This window comes from Tinamus guttatus, unplaced genomic scaffold, assembly GCF_059628265.1.
Source record: "Tinamus guttatus ecotype Peru unplaced genomic scaffold, ASM5962826v1 Tinamus_guttatus_pri_ptg000749l, whole genome shotgun sequence".
Lineage (NCBI taxonomy): Eukaryota > Metazoa > Chordata > Aves > Tinamiformes > Tinamidae > Tinamus > Tinamus guttatus.
Window position 1 is genome coordinate 2,307,078 of NW_028289283.1, and position 19,204 is coordinate 2,326,281.

The window sequence follows — 19,204 nt, forward strand, 5'->3', positions numbered from 1 at the left end:
TTGGGGAAAGAGCCTCCTCACAAGCACGTGGGTGAGACTTGGGTTTTCTGGGAGGTGGGGGGTGCAAGAATTGCTCCAGGCATTATCATCATTTTCATCATCAGAAACTAGGTGAGGGCAACATCATGATGGACCTTCTCTGGCAAAGCTGGAGACGGCTGTTAATAGCCGCCAAGTCTAGTGCTTTGTGCTGCCAATCCCAGTGTCAAAAAGCCCTGAGTTAGCTCCCCAAACTCTCACAGGGGAAACCCTTACAGACCAAACCCCGTTTGTGGCATTGTGGGTTTTTCAAAATTTTTGTGGAGGCTGGGTGTCATATTTGCCTTCTGCTTTTTATCCTTTTGGGTAAATACAGATCACATTGTTACTTTCTCTCCAGACAAGCTTTTTAAGTGAAAGTTGAGCTCTCCATTCCTACCCTCCCCATGAGTTGGAGATGAAGGAAAATGTTGAATATCATGTGAAACCACAGCGCTTAGACTGTTGTAAACATGCTGGAGTAGTTTTAGAGATGAGATATCCTTTACAAAAGATGAATTTCATAGCAAAACCTCACTGCACCAGCAGGGTCCGCCAAGAGGTGATTTTTGTGTTTTATTTTGTTTTCAGCCTGGTGCTCACAAAAGGAGATTCATCTCTTTTGCCAAGTGACTCTTTGCCACCACCTCCTTGCACAGCCCACCCAAAGTTCTCTTCATAGAGTCCTTCCGTCAGGGCATGGAGTTTTGTTAATGGGATAAAGGCTTCAATCCGTAACAAAATATTGGGTTCCTTGAGTGATTACCAAAATATAGGACATCATACTTTTTTCCACTCTCCTTGTGGCCAGCTCTCCCAGCTGATGTGCAGGATCGCGTGCTGGGGACCTACACGGCCAGAATGGATGCCCGGACCATATGAGAACACAGGTTAAAGAAGTTTAAGAATGTCACTACCTGATATGAAACCCAGGTTTGAATTTAATTAATCTCAAAATACCTACTAGATGCCAGATCCTCCCTGTATTTTCCCTGCATGAGAGCAAAGCCAACACCCCTCAGGAGGGCTAAGAAACACATGTTCCTGAAGAAATGGTTGCTCAGCCCGAGTCTCTGCCTTTTTAGCCACGGGTTTGCCCGCTGCTAGCACCCAGGCACCTGTCCCCACCACTCTTGCAGCCTCCCCACAGGGCACAGAGGCAGCTCAGCTGAAGCAGCGAGAAGGCTCCTGTGGAGGAAGGGAAACGCACTCCTAATAACAATAACAAGCGAGCAAACAATGCTGGCAAACAGCGCTGGCCGTGCACGCGCTCCGGCGAGCCTTGGCGTGAGACGATGTGTAAAAGCATTAGCGAGGAATAGGGCAGAGTTCAGCACTGAGGTCAGGGCTCTGGTTTTAATTAAGGCAAATACGCGTCAGGAAAGACAATATCCCATTATTGAGTGGGTAGTGGCTGTCATGTTAGAGGCAGTGTCTGCATTCAATTAGGGAAGGCAAATTAGCCTCTAGTGCCAAAACAAAAAAAAAAAAGAGAGAGAGAGAGACAGTTCGATGGACCAAAATTAAATGTGAAGCAGGAAGAATTTACCCTCCCCACAAAAACGCTTGGAATATGCACTGGAAAGAAACTTCAAGAAATACATGGAAAAGCTTTGAAGGAGAGTGACTCACAATCACTTTGAAGATGAAGTTTTCTTTTTACTTTCTGCTTTTGAAAAAGGTTTTAAAATTCATAAACTGTATTTTGCTCTAACTGGAGGGGGGTGCTTGGCTTCATTTTTTTTTCTCCCCACTGCCCCACGTGATACTAAGCTACTTATCCCGTGTGCTTAGCCATGGGGTCCTTTAAGAGTGATACCCCACATTCTATATGGGCAGGGCTTTGTGTCCCTGGCAGTGAGAGTGGCAAATGAGCAGCTTCACCATAGGAGAAGACAAAGCAGGGAAATGTGTAGATATATCCCTATGGTTGCCAGGATCAGGGTCTCTCATATGGGGAGGAGGAGCAGAGAAACCTGCAAATCACTGCAATTGCCAGTGTATTGGGAATGCCTCTGCTGCTGCTAATGTCTTTCAATAGAGAGGATTGGAAGGTGTCGTATTGTTTTATCTTCCAATAGAACCTCAACGAAAACAGGCTAATAACCACTGTGGCAACAAATTTGCCCTTGGTAATATGCACTCGAGTTTTGCAGTTCAGTCATGATGATTCTATACTTAAATTATCAAGTGTCTCAGCAGGAAAATAAGTCAGCTAATTACCTTACAGCCTCAGGGTCTGCGTCCCTAGAAGTCCAAGGGCTGATGAAGATAGGTACTCTCACAGGTCTTACAGCATTGAGTATTTTACTGTGGTTGTTCCCAAGATGACAAGGTTGATGAGCTGTCAGCTTCTTTGTGCATATACAGAGATGAAACAATATGTTAAAAGAATCCTGTATCTGTATTTGTTCTTGAAAAAAAAATGTAATGGGAAAAGTGGAGGTGGTTTTAATACAAAAAAAGTATTGAGATCTTCTAGATTCCCATAAAAAAATCTTAAAGATGTACAAGATGTACCAGGATTACTAATCTATTGTGTTTGGAAGAATCATTAAATATAAAACTAGCATCACAGTTGTAATGCATCAGTAACACTTCGAGGAAGAGGAATAGACTCCTTCTCTTGATGATGCATGTGAAATCCAGTTCCTTCTAAGGAATTTTGGACTTAAAATAGTAAGGCATAGTAAAGCACCTTTGGGCCTAGAGGGTAGATCTTCATATTTAACAAGATCTTTGCACATACTGCTTTTTTTATTTTCCTCCAAACCCTTGCATGTCACAAAATAACAGAGGGAAAGAACTGTCCAGAGATCATTTCAAATATGAAGTGCAACTACGCAACAAAATCAAGTGACTTGCCAGAAATAACCCCCTCTCTGAAACAAGCTCTTTCATTACTTAAAGTTGGCTTCTAGTGGCCTGCTGGAGTCAGGAGACCAAATCCACCGAGTACCTGGTTTCAGCAGCGGCAGCAGCTAATCATGTGCAAGAGCAAGACAAATACTCAGTAATTGAGAACAAATGTTGGAGGCCTTCAAGAGCCTGCAATAAATTAGGAATCTGAATCACCAAATAGTTCTGCAGGTGCTTTGTACATTGCCTTTTACAGTCATGGAAAGAGATAGGTTTTATTACTAACTTCAAATGAATTCAAAGAAGCTAGCAATAGGGTTGTGAGGATCACTTCTCCCATCTACTCGCTTCTCCTTTTTTGGAACCACCTAAAGTTGCAGAAAGATTCAGAAAGCAGATGCAAACAACAAAAAGCAAAACATGCACGAAGTACAAGGAGCCAAGTCTATTGACAGGACAGAAAAAACAGCTCTCACTTTCCCCCTTGTTCCCCTTCACCCTGCACTGGCACACACAAACACATCTTCTACGAAGACTTGAAAAAACCAAGACCGACCCTTTCCGCTTAACTAACAAATTTCCCTCAGATTGTGACTGACAAGCCTATGCCTGTGTTTAACTGTAGAGCTTGGATTTTTTTTTATAATTATGTCTAAAAAATAATAATAAAACTTCATTATTGCTGCTGCTCATGGAATAACTTCTTAGAAGCCTCTGTACGTGATTCTCTTTTGTGAGGCAATTCGTGGGTCACAGCTGTGCCTCAAAGCAGTACAACCGCACTAAAGGATTGGCACCCTCATGCTGCCGTGGCAAAGTGGCTCAAAACACCCTCGTGAAGGAAAGGAGAAGGAAAAATCAGCTTGTGCTTCCAGCAAACAGAGAATGCTTGAAAAAGGTGAAGTTAGGAAAAATACACAAAGGATTTTTTTTAAAAGTAGCTATTACCTCCTGAGCAATTTTAATAAAAAATGCACTTACAAATTCTCCTCCTGTCCACAGTAGGGGTCATCATCTTATCCTTTCTTCCTTTGCTTTTCAACTCAGGACATATTTACATAAAATCTGGATCTCTATCTCCCAAGTTCACCTGCTGCTGCCTTCCCACCTGGAGCCAAATAACCATGTCAGCAACACCCCGCTCGCTACCACAGCAAGTGATTGCGATTTCACGGCCAGCACAAAGGCTGCTTGAGTCGGGGAATGTCAAAAGCTTACAAAATGCCCTGGGAAACCACAAGCTGCTTTTAGTTAAATATTCCACATAATAAGGACCAGGGAAGGTGAAGCACAGGAAGCAGGCAGTTCGTGAGCACCATGCGCATGAGGGTTTTACACCACTTTCCACGAGTGTCAATGGGCCTGCAGGGGCCAAGCAGGAAGGTGACCCTTGCGTGACACGAAGGGCTTGTAGTGCACGTGATGCCGATGCACGTTTGCAGTGCCCTGTTCATGTCCTGCTCTTGTCTTCCCTTCGTGAGTCTTGCTGGCCTCCAGTCAGCCCCAAATGTTGTCAACTGATAACTTTCTTCAACTCAACAGTGCTTTGAATCTTGAATTATAAAAAATATATGCCCAGCAGTAGAGAGGAGGGATTTGCTAGCCGTATCAGAGAGTCCCATATCAGAAAAGGAAGGCAAAAGGGCCCCAAGCAGTAACATTTTCTAAGCTGACAAGCTGACGAGTTCTAGGTGATGAGTTATGATGCTAATTTGTATGCTATTGCTACAGTCTCCAGGACATGAAGGAAACATGGCTGGTTTAATGTGAAGCCAGCACGCCAGATGAAAATGATCCAACAGAAAGCATCTCAGCTGCCCAGAGTATCCCTGGATCCCCCTAGGGCAAACCTCTGCCTTTGCCCCACGCCTCAAGTGCAGTCACCTTGCTGAGGTACAGCGAGGAAGGCTGCCGTTCCAAGGCTCCCCGAGCTCCTTTCAGGACAGCTGCTTCCTTTCAGTGTATCTTCTTTTCACACCTACAAGACTGCACAGAGGTGCAGAAAAACACAGTTCTTGGCTCCAAGGCCACAAAAGCAGTCAGCTCCTCTCACTGAGTAACATCTCCACACGGCCTGCCACAGTGCTACACTCTGGTGCCTTCCAGGGACCCACCATCTGCCGCACGGTCTGTGGCTCTTCTTCCCTCCTTCTGCCTTCTTCATTCCCTCTATGATTTTTCCCAGTGCCCAGGATACCTGCATTTGGTTCTCCTGCCTCAGAGTCTATGCTCAAACCAATGCTCATCCTTGACTCTTGTTATGCCTTTTATTGATCATACCATTTTGGTATGTACTGCCTGGACAAGTTCAGGCTGTGTGGTAAAAGCACTTTTCCCTTGTTGTCCTGGTACCAGTCTCATGGCTGCTACATTGCCCAAAATAAAACACACATGATAAAAAGATATTCTTGGAAGAATTTACTGAATTTCCCAATCTTATCTTTTCCATACTTCACCATTTATTTATTTTCTGCAAGCCACACTGGACAGAAAGGAGTTGTGTAGAACACCCAGCACCCACATAGCATAAATAGCAGATGGATTTTGACCGTGAGGATGGAGGTAGACAGTAGGAGTTACTTAAGCAAATTCCTCAACTATTTCTTGCTTGTTTTTAAAGGGAACTAGTCTGGGAAAAAGTTGGGAGATGCTCAACTGTGTGTGTGCATACAAGGGAGCGCTCTAGGCTATTTTAACACACGTGTTCTCCCCAGCTTGCACCCTGTATGAGATGTGGAGGTGGGAGAGGATTTATGTTGACAACTCCCATTTCCCTGTGTTCATGCTTTTTTGCCTGCTGTGGCGTAGTGTGCGTATCTAGGATAAGGGCATGTACTTTGGTTAGATTTTCCCTTTGCTCCCTCCTCCTTTTACCTTAATTGAACTTGCCTGGCCCCACAGGAGTCAGAACCCCATTTCTTTCATAGCACAGGGGAGTACAATAGGGATGGGCTACAAAGAAACACAGAGCTCTTCTTTTTATTGGAGTTCCCTGCTCTTTTCTCTCAGCTGTTCTTCCTATTCCTTTCTTCACTCATCCCAGATTATTTGTTTTTAAGTCCCGACATTGCCAGCCAGTCATGTCATTTTCGAGCAGTGCGGAGGAGCCGAATCTTCCCAACAGTGCTATGCTGCTGCACGCCTTCAGAGCGTCATGTGTAACTTCATTCATTCTTGCCCTTGCCATATGCGCCCCATCCTTCACTCTCTGAGCTTCTGACACTGCAGCATCCTCAAGCAACACCTATTTTCTGTGTTCCCTGTTCCTAATTCCTCTTTGCATACATTGTGGGTTATTTGGTCATTCCTCACCAAGCATATTCTGGGTGGGTTACTGTCCTGAGCCAAGGTGTTGATCAGTTCCTTGGCAAGACGATGGGACTAGGATTTTTGGCAGACAGAGCACTGTGAAATCTTTCAGCTTCCTCAGTTCCAAACAACATCCTTCATAGGCTCCCAGACAAGCAACCTCTGTATTTTCTGTAGAGCATTCCTCTATGAAATAAAGGAAAAGATATCTTGCTGTTAAAGCAGAGCAGGAGAAAAATTATAGCTGCACAACGCAAAGCTGCATAACCCAAGCCATGAAACATGCTTCTGCTAATAAGTTTCAGTGTGGAAAGGAAGGTACAAGCGACAGAGTGCTCCTTATTTCTCCTTTAAAAAGGGAATCTGCATTGAGCTGAACCTATTCAAGGCTAAACTTTCTCTTTGAGGTGTCAACTTTTCAACAGTCTGTTCTACCAAGCACCATGCAAACATTTCTCCTTAGTAAGAACAGGTTAAACAAGTCTGACAGTTCCCCTCCAGGAACAAGAGGGAGCTCCTATTCTCAGTTCCTTAGAGGAGCGTTGGGGATGCTGGTGGATCTCAAAACCTCAACTTTTATCTTCTTAAAGAAACATTCTTCTCCTTCCCCCTATCAAAACAAAGATGCAGTAAGTTTTCTCTTCCCCTAATATAAAATGAGTGGCAGGACTCCAGCACTTGCAGTCACCTTGGTTTGTGTGGAAACCTGCAAGGGATGACACAACTGTGCTATGAAAACCAATCCACTTCACACTTCCAAGTGATCTTTTATAACAGAGGCTGGAAATATTTGTTAACTGTGAGTAATAACTCAGTTTCCCTTAGTACACCTGCTGTCCCTTGGCAGCATACTGGACATGACTTCAACCAGCTCCAGAGAGGCACAGTAAGGAGGCAGGGTGGAGCTGCAGCTGAAGCACAGCTTGCTTTAGAAGGAGATACAGATCAGGAAACAAAAGCGATTGAATCTTGAGTGGGGCAAAGAAACAACTGGCTCAGCTGGATACGGTTGATTCTGCGCTCTGTCTCAGCTGTTAATCCATACTGCACACTCCAGAGCATTTATACTATCTTGGAGAACTACATGTGAATCAGGGAATCCTAAAGAACGTGAATGCTGCACACCCACATCTATCGCATCACAGTCGCACTGGCTCTGGCAGCCATTACCATTTAAAGAGAAAGGACAGAGTGAGTGATCTATAACTCAGGAGCAACTTTCACTGGCATTTTAAGAGAGAGAATGGTAGCACCCATCAGCTTGAGACTAATGGTTCATTTTCCATGGAAGAATAAATGTAGAATATCTCCTCATATAGTTAAGAGTAGCATTTATTTTCATAAGTAAATGTAGCCGTTTTACTAATACAGACTGTGATATGAGACTTGTTGATACCTCCATATAGAACTGGAAAAATAAAACAACAATCAGAACATATCCAAATCCACAATAATACAAAGACACATTTTGTTTACAAAATCTGCAGAATGGGAATTCCTGTGCAGAGCTGTAAATTGAGGATTGCTCCCCACCCAGTTCCTTGGTAAAGAGACAGGACTGTGATCCCAGGCAGAAGGAGTGGGAGATTCCATTACTTCTGTCACTGAAGACACTTAGTTATAGATTTAAATACTAGCATTCTCCAAAAGAATCCATTATTTCTATGGTCTGATACAGAATTACTTGGTACAAGCCTCTGGTTTATATTATCTGGTAAATTGAGGTAAGTGATTAAAAATGGGAGACTTTTAGCTTTAAACTGAATCTAAGAACTGCTTGAAATCAACTATGTGTTTCTTGCAAATGCATCCATGTTTGCATGCAAGTTGGCAGCCTAGAGCATTAGAAAGCTGAACACACTCTAGCTTTTATGGAGAGCAAATACACATGGACTTCTACTTTTAACTACCTTTCTTGCAGATGCTGAAATAAAATGAACAGCACACTCCCCTTTTTCATTCTTAGTTTTATTATAAAAATCAACATTTCATTTGTTACAACTCAGTTTATAGTAATAATTGGAAAGGATTTTTGTACAAGGTCTATATACACCTTACAAGTAAAGCACTTTATTTTACAAAAAAAAAGTTAGTGAATGAGTGAATAGGGCTGACCAAATGTTGGTCATTATAATATAAATACATCCTTGCAAAGCACCATCGTACCAAACTTGATGAACAAGAGACACCAGCTGGCTTTAAGACAATGACCAACAGTGATTAAAGCTTACAAAAAAAAAAAAAAGAACAAACAAAACAAAAACAAGATTAAAAATCTGAAAGCAGCACCAGATCCTTCACTTGCAAACAAGGCTAGTTCAGCTTAAGCCTGGTGGTATCCCCTTTACAAAAGCACACTTCTATTTTTCCCTCAGTGACTCTTAACTGCCTGGCTTAAGGCTAAAGCCATTTCTATCATGACTTCAAAGCTGCTTCTTGTTCGTTTAAAAAAGGGGACCAGGACTGCTCTCCAACAGTGTCATTGCCACAGCCAGTCTATTCCATTACGACAATCACTGGCCTGAATGTAATATGGACACTTACTGTGCCCTGCTGGTTGAGTGGATCACACAGTCCCTATAAATGTTATTCCAGCACCACCCAGTGATCTGTTCTTTTTAAATGAGTTTACAAAAGAAAATGGCTTACATCAGATCAGTACGCTATTTTATTTTACCTCTTCTAAAAAGTAATGGCATCTTTGTACCTGTTTTCAAGATAGTAGGTCATTCCTAATTTATTTTCAAGGTGTATCTGCCATCCACCTATGTTCAATGTTCAAGCAATGTCCCCACCACTGTGCAATTTAAAAACCAAAGCCCATGGGCCTGCTTCTGCACTGCTAGCGGGCTGCGGCACCCACCCCATCCAGCAGCTGGGCTGCACTTTTCTTTAAAAGTAGGCTAGGACTGCAGCGGAGTGATCTGTAGGTATTTGCAGAAAACACAGGAGAACTTCAGTCATTTTCAGAATGAGAGTGCTGGGATGGAATGTGAAGGGATGGAGGAAGAAAGAAGCTTCAGTTAAATTCACATTAGCCAAGTATGTGTTCCTGCATACGTGTACCTGCCCAAGCACCTTCGGGGAAATGTTCTGGCAGTAATTTTGAACTTAAGACACTGAAAGTTACAGCTCCTCAGCGCAAAATAAGTCTTTGATATTAACTGTTTCGTTTGCATATGCTGCCTTACTGTAAATAATACTTCATTTAATATACATGTACAGGTTGTATGAATCCACATGGTAACCATATGAATTCATGGAAACCATTCTTTATTTCAAAGGCAAATATTAGGTGAATAATCCATTTAATCTTATCAAAGTTGTTTTAAAATACCTATCTTGGTATCTGAAAGCCGTGGAAAATTGACATATGTTCTCGAGAGGGTACAAAATGTGTGCAGCATGACATGGTAGATATAATTTTAAAAGCAAGAGTAGGTTTTATTAATTTTACATTTAAGCATGCAGACCACCTGCCAAATATGCAACGGCCCATACTCAGACTTCATGCTGTGATGTCCACCATGTCTTTTTTAAGCTCCACTGAACTGTTTCTTCCCCAATTCAATGCACTATTTACCATAGCCAAACTCATGGCTATGAGCACTTTCAGGTAAAAAACGCACAGTGAGTATGTCTGTTAAATGCTCTGCTGCCTATGTGTCTGATGCTGCAAGATAGGGACATTTGTGCTTGGCTTCAAGATTATGAGCAGTTTCACTGCAACCAACGAGACTACTTAAGTGCTCATGCTATGCATGCACTTAAGTATCTCCTTGAACTGACGCTGGTGTTATCTACAGTTCTGACATCTCAGTCAATTTGAGATGCAGCAGAGAATATAAATCATGACTGGCTCAATGACAGAGACGATCAGAGACAAATCGCTCGGTCTCAGTTTTCAAATCAGACTGTGGCTATTCCCTGGGATTACGTCAGCTGCACAGGCAACTTGCATCACTGCTTTTGTAATGTAGGTATCTACCTAGCAGGAACTTCACCGACCATCAACTCACGCAGAATTTTACTCTAGAATCACTGGGAAAATATTTGTATTTGCAAAGGCAGATGTCTGCTTCCTACTGGTTAATACAGACAACAAACAGCCTCTCCCTACACCAATCCTCTTCAGTGGAAAGAGGCAGTTTGCCCACTTTCCCCTCTTCACATGAACCACTCAGCAGCAGATCACTCAAATTACATGATGCCCAAAGTGAAATGGATGCATCAGAGAGACTTGACGACTCAGTGTATGTCCTCTCCATTGGCTTCAACCAAGTTTTGTGTGAACATAAATTAGCACAGAACTTGGGCAGCATCGTCCACTTGCAGACATGCTTATGATTTACCTAGAGCAAGTCCATTCCCAGAAGAAGTCCCAGTGAAGCAGTCCACCTCCACCAGAAAGAGGATACCACTCCTTAAGCTGAACCACCTTGGAGTTTTTCAAACAGAAATTGGCACATTGAAGAAGTATTTTGCAAGAAGAGACCATTGCCATCGCAGTACAAGCACTTGGACTGAGATACAACAATGCAATATTCTTCTGAGTTCATTAGTGCAAGTTTCCACATGTGAAGCCCACACGGAATGCTGCACATAATAAATGTAAACAACGCACGAGTTTCGATTCTCATCGGCACGCCAGCCTCAACGCCCCCCGCCCCGCACACCCACCCTCCCGCCTTCATATAAATGGATTCGAGTTCCCTTATGGTTCGCAATACCCGCCACGTCCATCCTGCTGGAGAACACTGACAACCTTCTTCGCCTACAAGGAAGAACCAGAAGAACAGCTACCAGAAATCCTAGATACCTAGAATTAAGCTGGGCAAAAAACTCCAAAAACTTAGCACACCAGATCTAAAGATCAATCTTAACAGCCCTGGGCATTTCTGACTATTAGCGAGACCAGTTACGGTAGCTGGAATTCCAGACATCGCTGTTTTTCTCAGAGCTTCAATCAAAGGAGGCTCTGACATGAGCTGCTGGCAGCACTATAGCAAGAATCGTTTGTTACTAATTCTGTCAATAGTCTGAATTAAAGCCCATGACACATTTCCAGTCTGTTTCTCTTTTGGTTGAAATGGTCTGGGAAATAAGCCAGAGAGCGAACAATAAAAACCGAATGGTACCTAGGACGAATGTGTCACCCATCCTGGGCCTAGAGGCCACAAGACAGAAGCTCCCTGGTACCTTTGTTTTGAGCATGAAGATTTAGAGGACTGATCTTTGAAGACAATGAGCACTTTCAACATGGATTTGAAGTCAACAGCAGCTGTAAATGCATAATGCCATCCAAGATGAACTCCCCTATAGTCAAAGCAAATTCAAAACGCTGCACTGGAATCAGAGAGAGGTTAATGATATCCTAAGTTGCCCCTCAACCTACATAGATAGTGTTTCTATTTGATTAAGCACTCTTCTTTTCAAAATCACCATGGTGAGGCTGAAAGGAGGAGGAGCCAAACAACAAAATATACAAAAATAGAGGATGAAAATATAAAATGGTTCGGTTACGAATATCTTAAGATTTGACATTCACAGCGGTTAATACTAAGGTATTAAACTCACACCATGCAAAAGAGGAGGTATGTCAAAATCATACTGAGAAAACTGGCTTTGCCTAACAGAAATCATGAGCAGTTAATACAACAAAAGGAAACCCTTCCAATGGATAAAAAACAAAAACACATATTTCCTATGGACAGTTGTTCCACTGACAAAGTTAAATGCTTCCTTACTAGGAAAAAATAATATATTTATATATATATATGTTTTATATATATATATATGATTTGTATACTGTGATATCAATATACATTGAAAGTACTGCAAGGATATATTATTCATTTACAGTAAAACTAACAATCCATGGTTAAATTTATAGTTTATAAATATGCTGTCTATATTATATGTTGTATAAAAATATTTGACATTTGCGGGCACTAGGTCAAAATATTTTTTAAACGGTCTAGAAATCACTCAGGTATATGCATATTACCCTTGTCAATCACATGAAAAAAATCACACTGACCTGGTACAAAACAGAATCCTTCTGTGTTGGCAAAATGAAGAAAACATAGTATAGCATGACATTCACTGTATGAAAAGGCTAATCAGAGAAAAAAAAAAGATAGAAAGAAAGTAAAAAGAAAATATTTATAGCAGCCCAGTTCTAGCAGTACTTTAAATAAGTATATCATGATTTAAAGTGACACAGAAAGGAAGAAAGGATGCAGAAAGGACAGGAAAAGCTGTATAATAAGAAAAGAAAATATACCTCAAGAAATCATTGAAATCCCAGAAGCAAGGAGAGCTCTGAATGGTGCAATTTTGCAAATGTGTTAACAACTAACAGAGGAGTAATAATTTTAAGAAGTGTGTGATTTTTTTCTGGATTCACTGCTATGATTGCTGTATTCCACTAGAAAACAAAGCCCTTTGTGTAAGGTTAATATCTGTCCTGACTGCATTTTCTTCAAGTTTAACTTTAGTTGCTGGCCCTCCGTAGTTAACATAGAGGTTATTTGGCTACTTCCAAGTATCTATGGTATGCTGCTCTGAGACGGACTTCTTTATTATTAATTACTTTAAACATTTTTGGTATTGATAAACCCCACATCTCACCTCACTGGACAAGTGACACCTCCTGGTCTTTTCATTTCCTTATGTGCTCAGTCACTTCACTGGATTAAGGCATGTTTTTGTGTTCCATTTGCAAAAATAAAAACTTTTTGTACAAATGTCTGGGTCTTTTTTTTTTTTTTTATACAAAAATTTCTCTTCTTATGGCACAAGCAGCAGTTGCTGTTTAAGAAAATATATAAATATCCTTTTTTTTTTTTTTTTCTCTCTCTCTTCTGTACAAATATCTCCAGGCCTCCTCCACCCTGCTTAATAACATTTATCTGTACACGGTCCTCCCTCGCCGAGGGCTCCCTCCCCCCTCCCCAGCAGAGCGTTTCGTATTTACACTTTGGTGGCGGAGGCAGGTGACGGAGGGGGGGGACGGCCCTCACGACGAGTCGGTGCAGGGGGACGGCGGCGGCGGGTACAGGTGGTGCGAGTAGCTCCGCTCCGTGTAGGGCGAGGGCGGACAGCTCTCGTAGTTCTCCTCAGCCGACAGGTACTGGCTGCGCGGTGTGGGCGGCGGGGGCACAGGCTCCGAGTCATAGTTCAGGTCGCTCGTGTAGCCCTTGGCGGCGGCGGGCGCACGCCGGCTGGGCGCGTAGTCGCTGTCGCAGACGTCTGTGCTGCAGGGGGTTGTGGGGGGCGCAAAATGGCGGTAGCTGTAAGGCCTGTAGCTGCAGCAGGGACATTGAGGGGAGACGTGTGAGTGGAGGAAAAGACCGTGCGCTTCGGGCACTGTGCTCGCCAACAAGCCAAGCAAAGGCAGGAATGTGCAGCAGGTCAACCCGCTCTGGCAGAAGCGGAGCATCCTGCTCCTCTTTCCTGGACAAACAACAATGTTAAAGCTCACCCCCCAGCACAACAGTCTGCCTGGGAATGAGAGCCCCTGTCAAGCTACAGTAACTAAGGCTCGCTTGTACTCATCACCAACAAAAACAGTCCCTGTGGCCCTAGCTGAGGTAGGAAAAGGTGCCTCCAGGAGAGCGAGGTGGGCATGGAACAATGGAATAAAACATCCGTGTCACATTTGTACAGAGTTGATGCTCTGCCTCCATCATCCAGTTCATGGATATAACGTTCCAAGTCGAGAGAAATGTCGAGAAAGACCAAGAGGGAGAAAAACCACTGGACACATTCGCAGCAGGCAGGAAAAGCATCTAGAAGAATGCAACTGGGATAGGAATTGCAATGGCTGCTACCAGAAACTGTTTCTGAAGTGAGCCCGGGATGATGTAATTAGAAAGGAAGGGGTTTGGTAGCTGCTGTTGCCAGCAGCTGGGGACTGGGGGAGATGTAGCTCTTCTATAAACAAGTCAGACATTACAAAAGGCTGCAGATCAGGAACAGCAAAAATAGCGCTTATTTTTGGGTGGGGGTCTGAAACCATTCATTCTCACACTACAGCCTTAAAACCATTAATACTATTTAAAGCCAAACAGTTAAGCAGTGATCATCATGATTCATGCTGGTGCCAAAGTCTGCCTTGATTTCATTACAAAATTACTAGCCATTTTTAAGGATTTTTCATATGGCTGGAAGGGACCATTATAAACATCTGGTCTGACCTTCTGCACAACAGAGACCATATTTTCTGTTAATGGAGAAGAGATGTCTTTTCAGCCCCAGAGACCTCATTATCCAAAAACCCCAAAGGCTCTATGTTAGGGAGGCATTTCTTTCAATAGACAAATATAGCTACCTCTTCACATTGACCAGACCTACTAGTAATATGGTGGGGGGAACTTTACATCCCTCAGTAGTAGGGCTCTTTTCCTTTATTTTTTTTTGTAAACAGTTAAATAAATAATAAAATGGTAATAAGCTCTAAATCATAGAAAAAAGATGAGAAAGATACATTCAGATAACACAGGGATAAAGCCTACATGTCCATAAATATTTACCACAGGGAAAATAAGCAGAGCAACCTATTTTAGAGATTAACCCTACATACATCAAATCAGAATTTCTGTGCTTTATATAGGCCATAATATTAACATTACTTCTGAAATACCAGCTTTTACATTCCCAGCGCCTTACACTATGTATGTTGTTCCTGATAATTACATAACAAGTTATCTAAGACAAAGATTTAAAATAATGCAGCGCTCAATAATTTTCTCTAGTAAAGTTATCCTAATAACAATTCTCTTTGGCATTTAGATAACTTGACAACAAAAGTCTGTGCTGTTAGTACCTCAGTGCAATGTGCCCAAGAGGTGTATCACTAACCCCCTTACTGCATGATTTCCCTCAGTGCTGCACTTCCACATCTATCATGTGAACGACATGATACAGTTGATCCAATTTAAACACTTGCATAAATACTTGAAGAATTAGGGCACTGGACTGCAATTCTTATGGAGCAGGGACAGTCTATATTCTGCATTTCTATAGTAATTGCTCTTGTCCTGATGGAAGCTATGGTAACAATAATTACCTGTAGGATCTATGAGTGGATGGGCTGTTCGAAGAGTAGCCGAACTCCATGGTATAATGTGAACGTTCAGTAGCTGGTGATGGTGGTGGGTTCAAAATCTAAGAAAGAGAGAGTCACAGTTCAAAAAAAATAAAAAAAAAAGTTAAGGAGAATTAAAAGAACACAAGTTATATAGACTTTCCTTTTAGTCCTATTGATTAGGAACCTTGAGAACTGCATGTCTGGTTTCTCCCAAACAGGATTTGTTTTTGCTGTTTATTCCCCAATTCTTCGACAGATGCCTCCCTGGAAGCCCCTGTTGTTCCACTCCCACTGAAACTGTTACTAAGCTCTTCTCAAAAATGCTGACTGCTGTTATTAGGATATTCTGACACAGCCAGTGCTGGAAAGTAAAACTGAAGCTGGCTGTTCAATACCAGATTGTCACTAGGGACGCTACTGCTCTAGGCAAACTGGCAGACGTCTGGCCTGACAAGCTTGCAGCCCCTAACTATTATCCTGTTTGTAGGATCTGCAGTTTGCTGTCCAATGCAAGCATTTACTCCCCGTATGGTCATAGTCCTATAGCACAAAAAGTATTTTGATGAAACCCATTTAATAATATTTAATAACATTAATGATGGGTTGACTCTCACATCTGAAAATGTTCAGCCTGCTCTGACTGACCAGTCAGTGGCTAGTGGCTTAGCACATTTAAGATGAAAATATCTCAAACAACTACCATCAATACTAAAATTAAAGAGATGAGAAGTCCTTTAGGAATGGTACCAACTTCATACAACATCTAGCTTAGCATACATGATTATGGGGGTGCTATGGATTTACAAGAAAGTTGTTTACTTCATAACAGGACAAAAATATTAATTCCTTCAAAGATTTATACAGAATGAACCATTCAGTTTTACTTCCACAGGCACGTGGCAGAGACCAATGAAAGGTGTTTGCTCTGCCAGTCTCTGGACTGGGGACTTTCTGCTTTCCCCAGAAATTCAAACTCTTTTTCTGATAGTGAGCACTCTAAAACTTAACAATATGTAGAAAATTCCTATGTTATTTTGAAAAAACACAGTCCCCTCTCCCTTCCCATTCGAAATCATTTACTCCATATTCTTATGGATTTATTAGGCTAGAAATCTGACACAAAACATTAATCTGTCAATTAATTATACCCAGAAAGGCACTAGCACTTCACTTAAAATTATTCAAGGTCTGTGACTAACAGAATGACTTACTGGAGGAAAGTAAGTGCCTTTGGTGCTTGAAGAACTACTGGAAGAGGCTCCAGTGACATGAGCCCTGTCATAGGGTGGCCCACTGCTTCCCCCCATAATGCTGAGGGAGCTGATCACAGATTTACCTCGAGACATCCCTGAAGAAGAAGAAAGATTTACAAGTGTCAATATTCAAATTTTGGAAGCAGTATAAACATGTAACAGAAGTATAAACATGGAACTCCCCAAATTACTCCTTACAGCACTCCTTGATGGAGACCTGGAATGAAGATGATCAATGGATAAACATGTTGGTTTACATATCAGCTACTGAGGCCCAGACTTGGCACTGGGCTGCACTAAAGCTGCGAGAAGACAGGTTGCTTTCACTTGAATGCCTGGAAAAGGCTTGAGTGCATTTGCGCACTATTTCCATGCCTCAGAATAAAACAGGTAACTGCCTCTAACCACCTCAATTAAGGAACTGAAACATGTGCAAAAGAAGAACTGGCTTGTTCTTTCATTTCTACCCTTAAGCAAGCTTCTGTGACTGGACTAAAGCTTCCTGGCAGGGTGTTCAAGTGAGAAACAGAGAGGCATGCAACTGCTCCAAATAATGGCAAAAATTCTTCTCAAAGATCGTCTTATGAAAGCAGGTTATTACAGAAAGCCAAGAAATTTTGGTGCATCATTTTAACCCTATAATGGCCTGTTAGAACCTACATATTCTAATTAAAACCTGCTGAATCTGAAGCCACAGTTTAGAGTACATTTACAATCACCATGCATAGAAGCAATGCATATAAATTAAGTACAATATTGCACATTATCAATTGAAATAAGCTGAGACTACAATTGCTGCTGACTTTACAAGAAGTTCCATGAGCATTCCAGTCCTGTCTGTAAGTCAGATGACAGTAATCACATTCTGTCTAAAATACTGTGAATAAATCCTCTCTTTTTGTGTTACTTTACTCTCTGCTGTCAAAACACTTCACTGTAGCTATTATAACAGACCAAAAGAGAATTCATTAGTAGGAAAAGAAGAAAACTCCAACAGCATGTGTATCTACATGAACTTATTTTTCAGCTAAGTATCTATACATCTATAAGTAGATGGAGACTGCATGGGTTACAAGTAAAATAGCAGCTGAGGATTATTAGAAAGGATGGCTACAAGTCTTCAAATTCTGGTCTTCCAGAAACTTCATGTCAAGAATTATGTCTTTGAAACAGATATCCACTGTGAGGACACGCACAATAAGCTGGGTTGCAATTACTTGGTGCCAAAGGGCAGGATATGGAACATGCCGTTTACTCACCAGGAAGAGACCCGGACAAAGAGCTTGGGTGAGGCACATAACCAAGGGGCACAGACGCTGGTCCATGCACCACATAATCGTTGGTCATGGTTTCCCCATCGCCCTTCATGCGTGGGCATAGCACTCTCTGACAGATGAAGTACATTGCTCCAACCACAAAAACAGTAAGGATCACACCAATGATGGAGCCTATTGTGTTGTTGGACTGTGGTGCAGGTTCCTCTGTCGTGTCTGAAAGCAAAAGGGGAAAATCATATCGTAGAGACTCATCTAACAACTCCAGGTACCAACACTGGTTTTTGTGACACCCTATCCACAGAGGAAAAATGAAAGTCTCTGCTCTTGTGGGCAGCTTTTAAACCAAAACATGGCAGGAAGGAGCAGGCACTGGGACAGGTCTGTTTGAAGGCTGTGAGGGGCTACGAGCACAACCTGTGCATGCAAAGAGCTTCACAAATGCACAGACAACTTTAAATCACATATCAGCACATGTGCAGAGGGTCTGATGAGCCAGGCCCTGAACTTGATGCATGCTGACAGTCAGGGCCAATCTTTGAAAGGTCCTTTGGCCATGACTCTGGATGGCACTGAACTGGGGACTCCAATTATGGTGCTTCTTGTCATTAAAGACAGCAACTACTTTTCATGTTTGACCTAAATCACATAGACACCGGTATCATTCTGTGAAACAGATCTTCCTTTTCTCAATTATTTAGGGATTTATAATTCAGACTGTAACATTCAGTTCTGCTGAACAGTAAAGACGAAGCATCACCGATTTTGGGCCTGCTGGTATTTACAAAACTACCTAACCCGCTCTACATCTGTTTCACATGGATGGCTACAGATGTATTTGAGCATCAGTCTTAGCGGTGTCAGCCATATGAGGATCCTGTACGATTATTCAACAGTTGAAATGAGTGGCTTTCCCTACAATACCAATCCCAAGCAATGACATTTCTAGGAGTAACTGACAACCCCCTGCCTGTGCCTCATGAATGTGACAAGAAAAGCAGACTTTAAAGTATTTTCCTGTTCTAGTCAGTGTTTTACATCTTATCCATTACTGAAAGTCTTTTACTCAACACATTTCCTTTTTTTCCTGAACACCAAATTCATACTTTAACCATCCTGTCACCATCTACAAAGACAAACAAACAGACTTCTGATCATATTGGAAGAAGGACAGTGATAACTGAAGTCTTACTCCAGGTGGGCTAATTTTCCATCCTCTGTTACATAAACAAAAACCAACCATGCAGGCTAGAATAAAGATAACTACAGAAGTCTTATCTCCTAACAACCTGAGAGCACAAGAGGTCGTCTCCCATCACACCTTAAAATCAGGGTTCAACTCTGGCTTTGCATTTTTAAGTTGTGTTAGTTTATGTCATCTGTGGTATGGGGATCTC

At 42.1% G+C, this 19,204-nt stretch overlaps 1 protein-coding gene across 2 annotated transcripts in view; it reads right to left on the bottom strand.

The window, feature by feature from the left end:
• Positions 1-12,224: 12,224 nt before the first annotated feature.
• LRP6 (LDL receptor related protein 6) overlaps positions 12,225-19,204 on the bottom strand; it is a 114,229-nt gene continuing 107,249 nt past the window's right edge. For both annotated transcript variants that reach the window (XM_088537361.1, XM_088537360.1), the window contains 4 exons: positions 17,793-18,023; positions 16,492-16,628; positions 15,260-15,357; positions 12,225-13,496 (listed from right to left, as the gene is read on the bottom strand). In XM_088537361.1, coding sequence (XP_088393487.1) covers positions 13,208-13,496; positions 15,260-15,357; positions 16,492-16,628; positions 17,793-18,023 — 755 coding nt within the window. In that variant the 3' untranslated portion in view covers positions 12,225-13,207. The remainder of the gene's footprint in view (positions 13,497-15,259; positions 15,358-16,491; positions 16,629-17,792; positions 18,024-19,204) is intronic.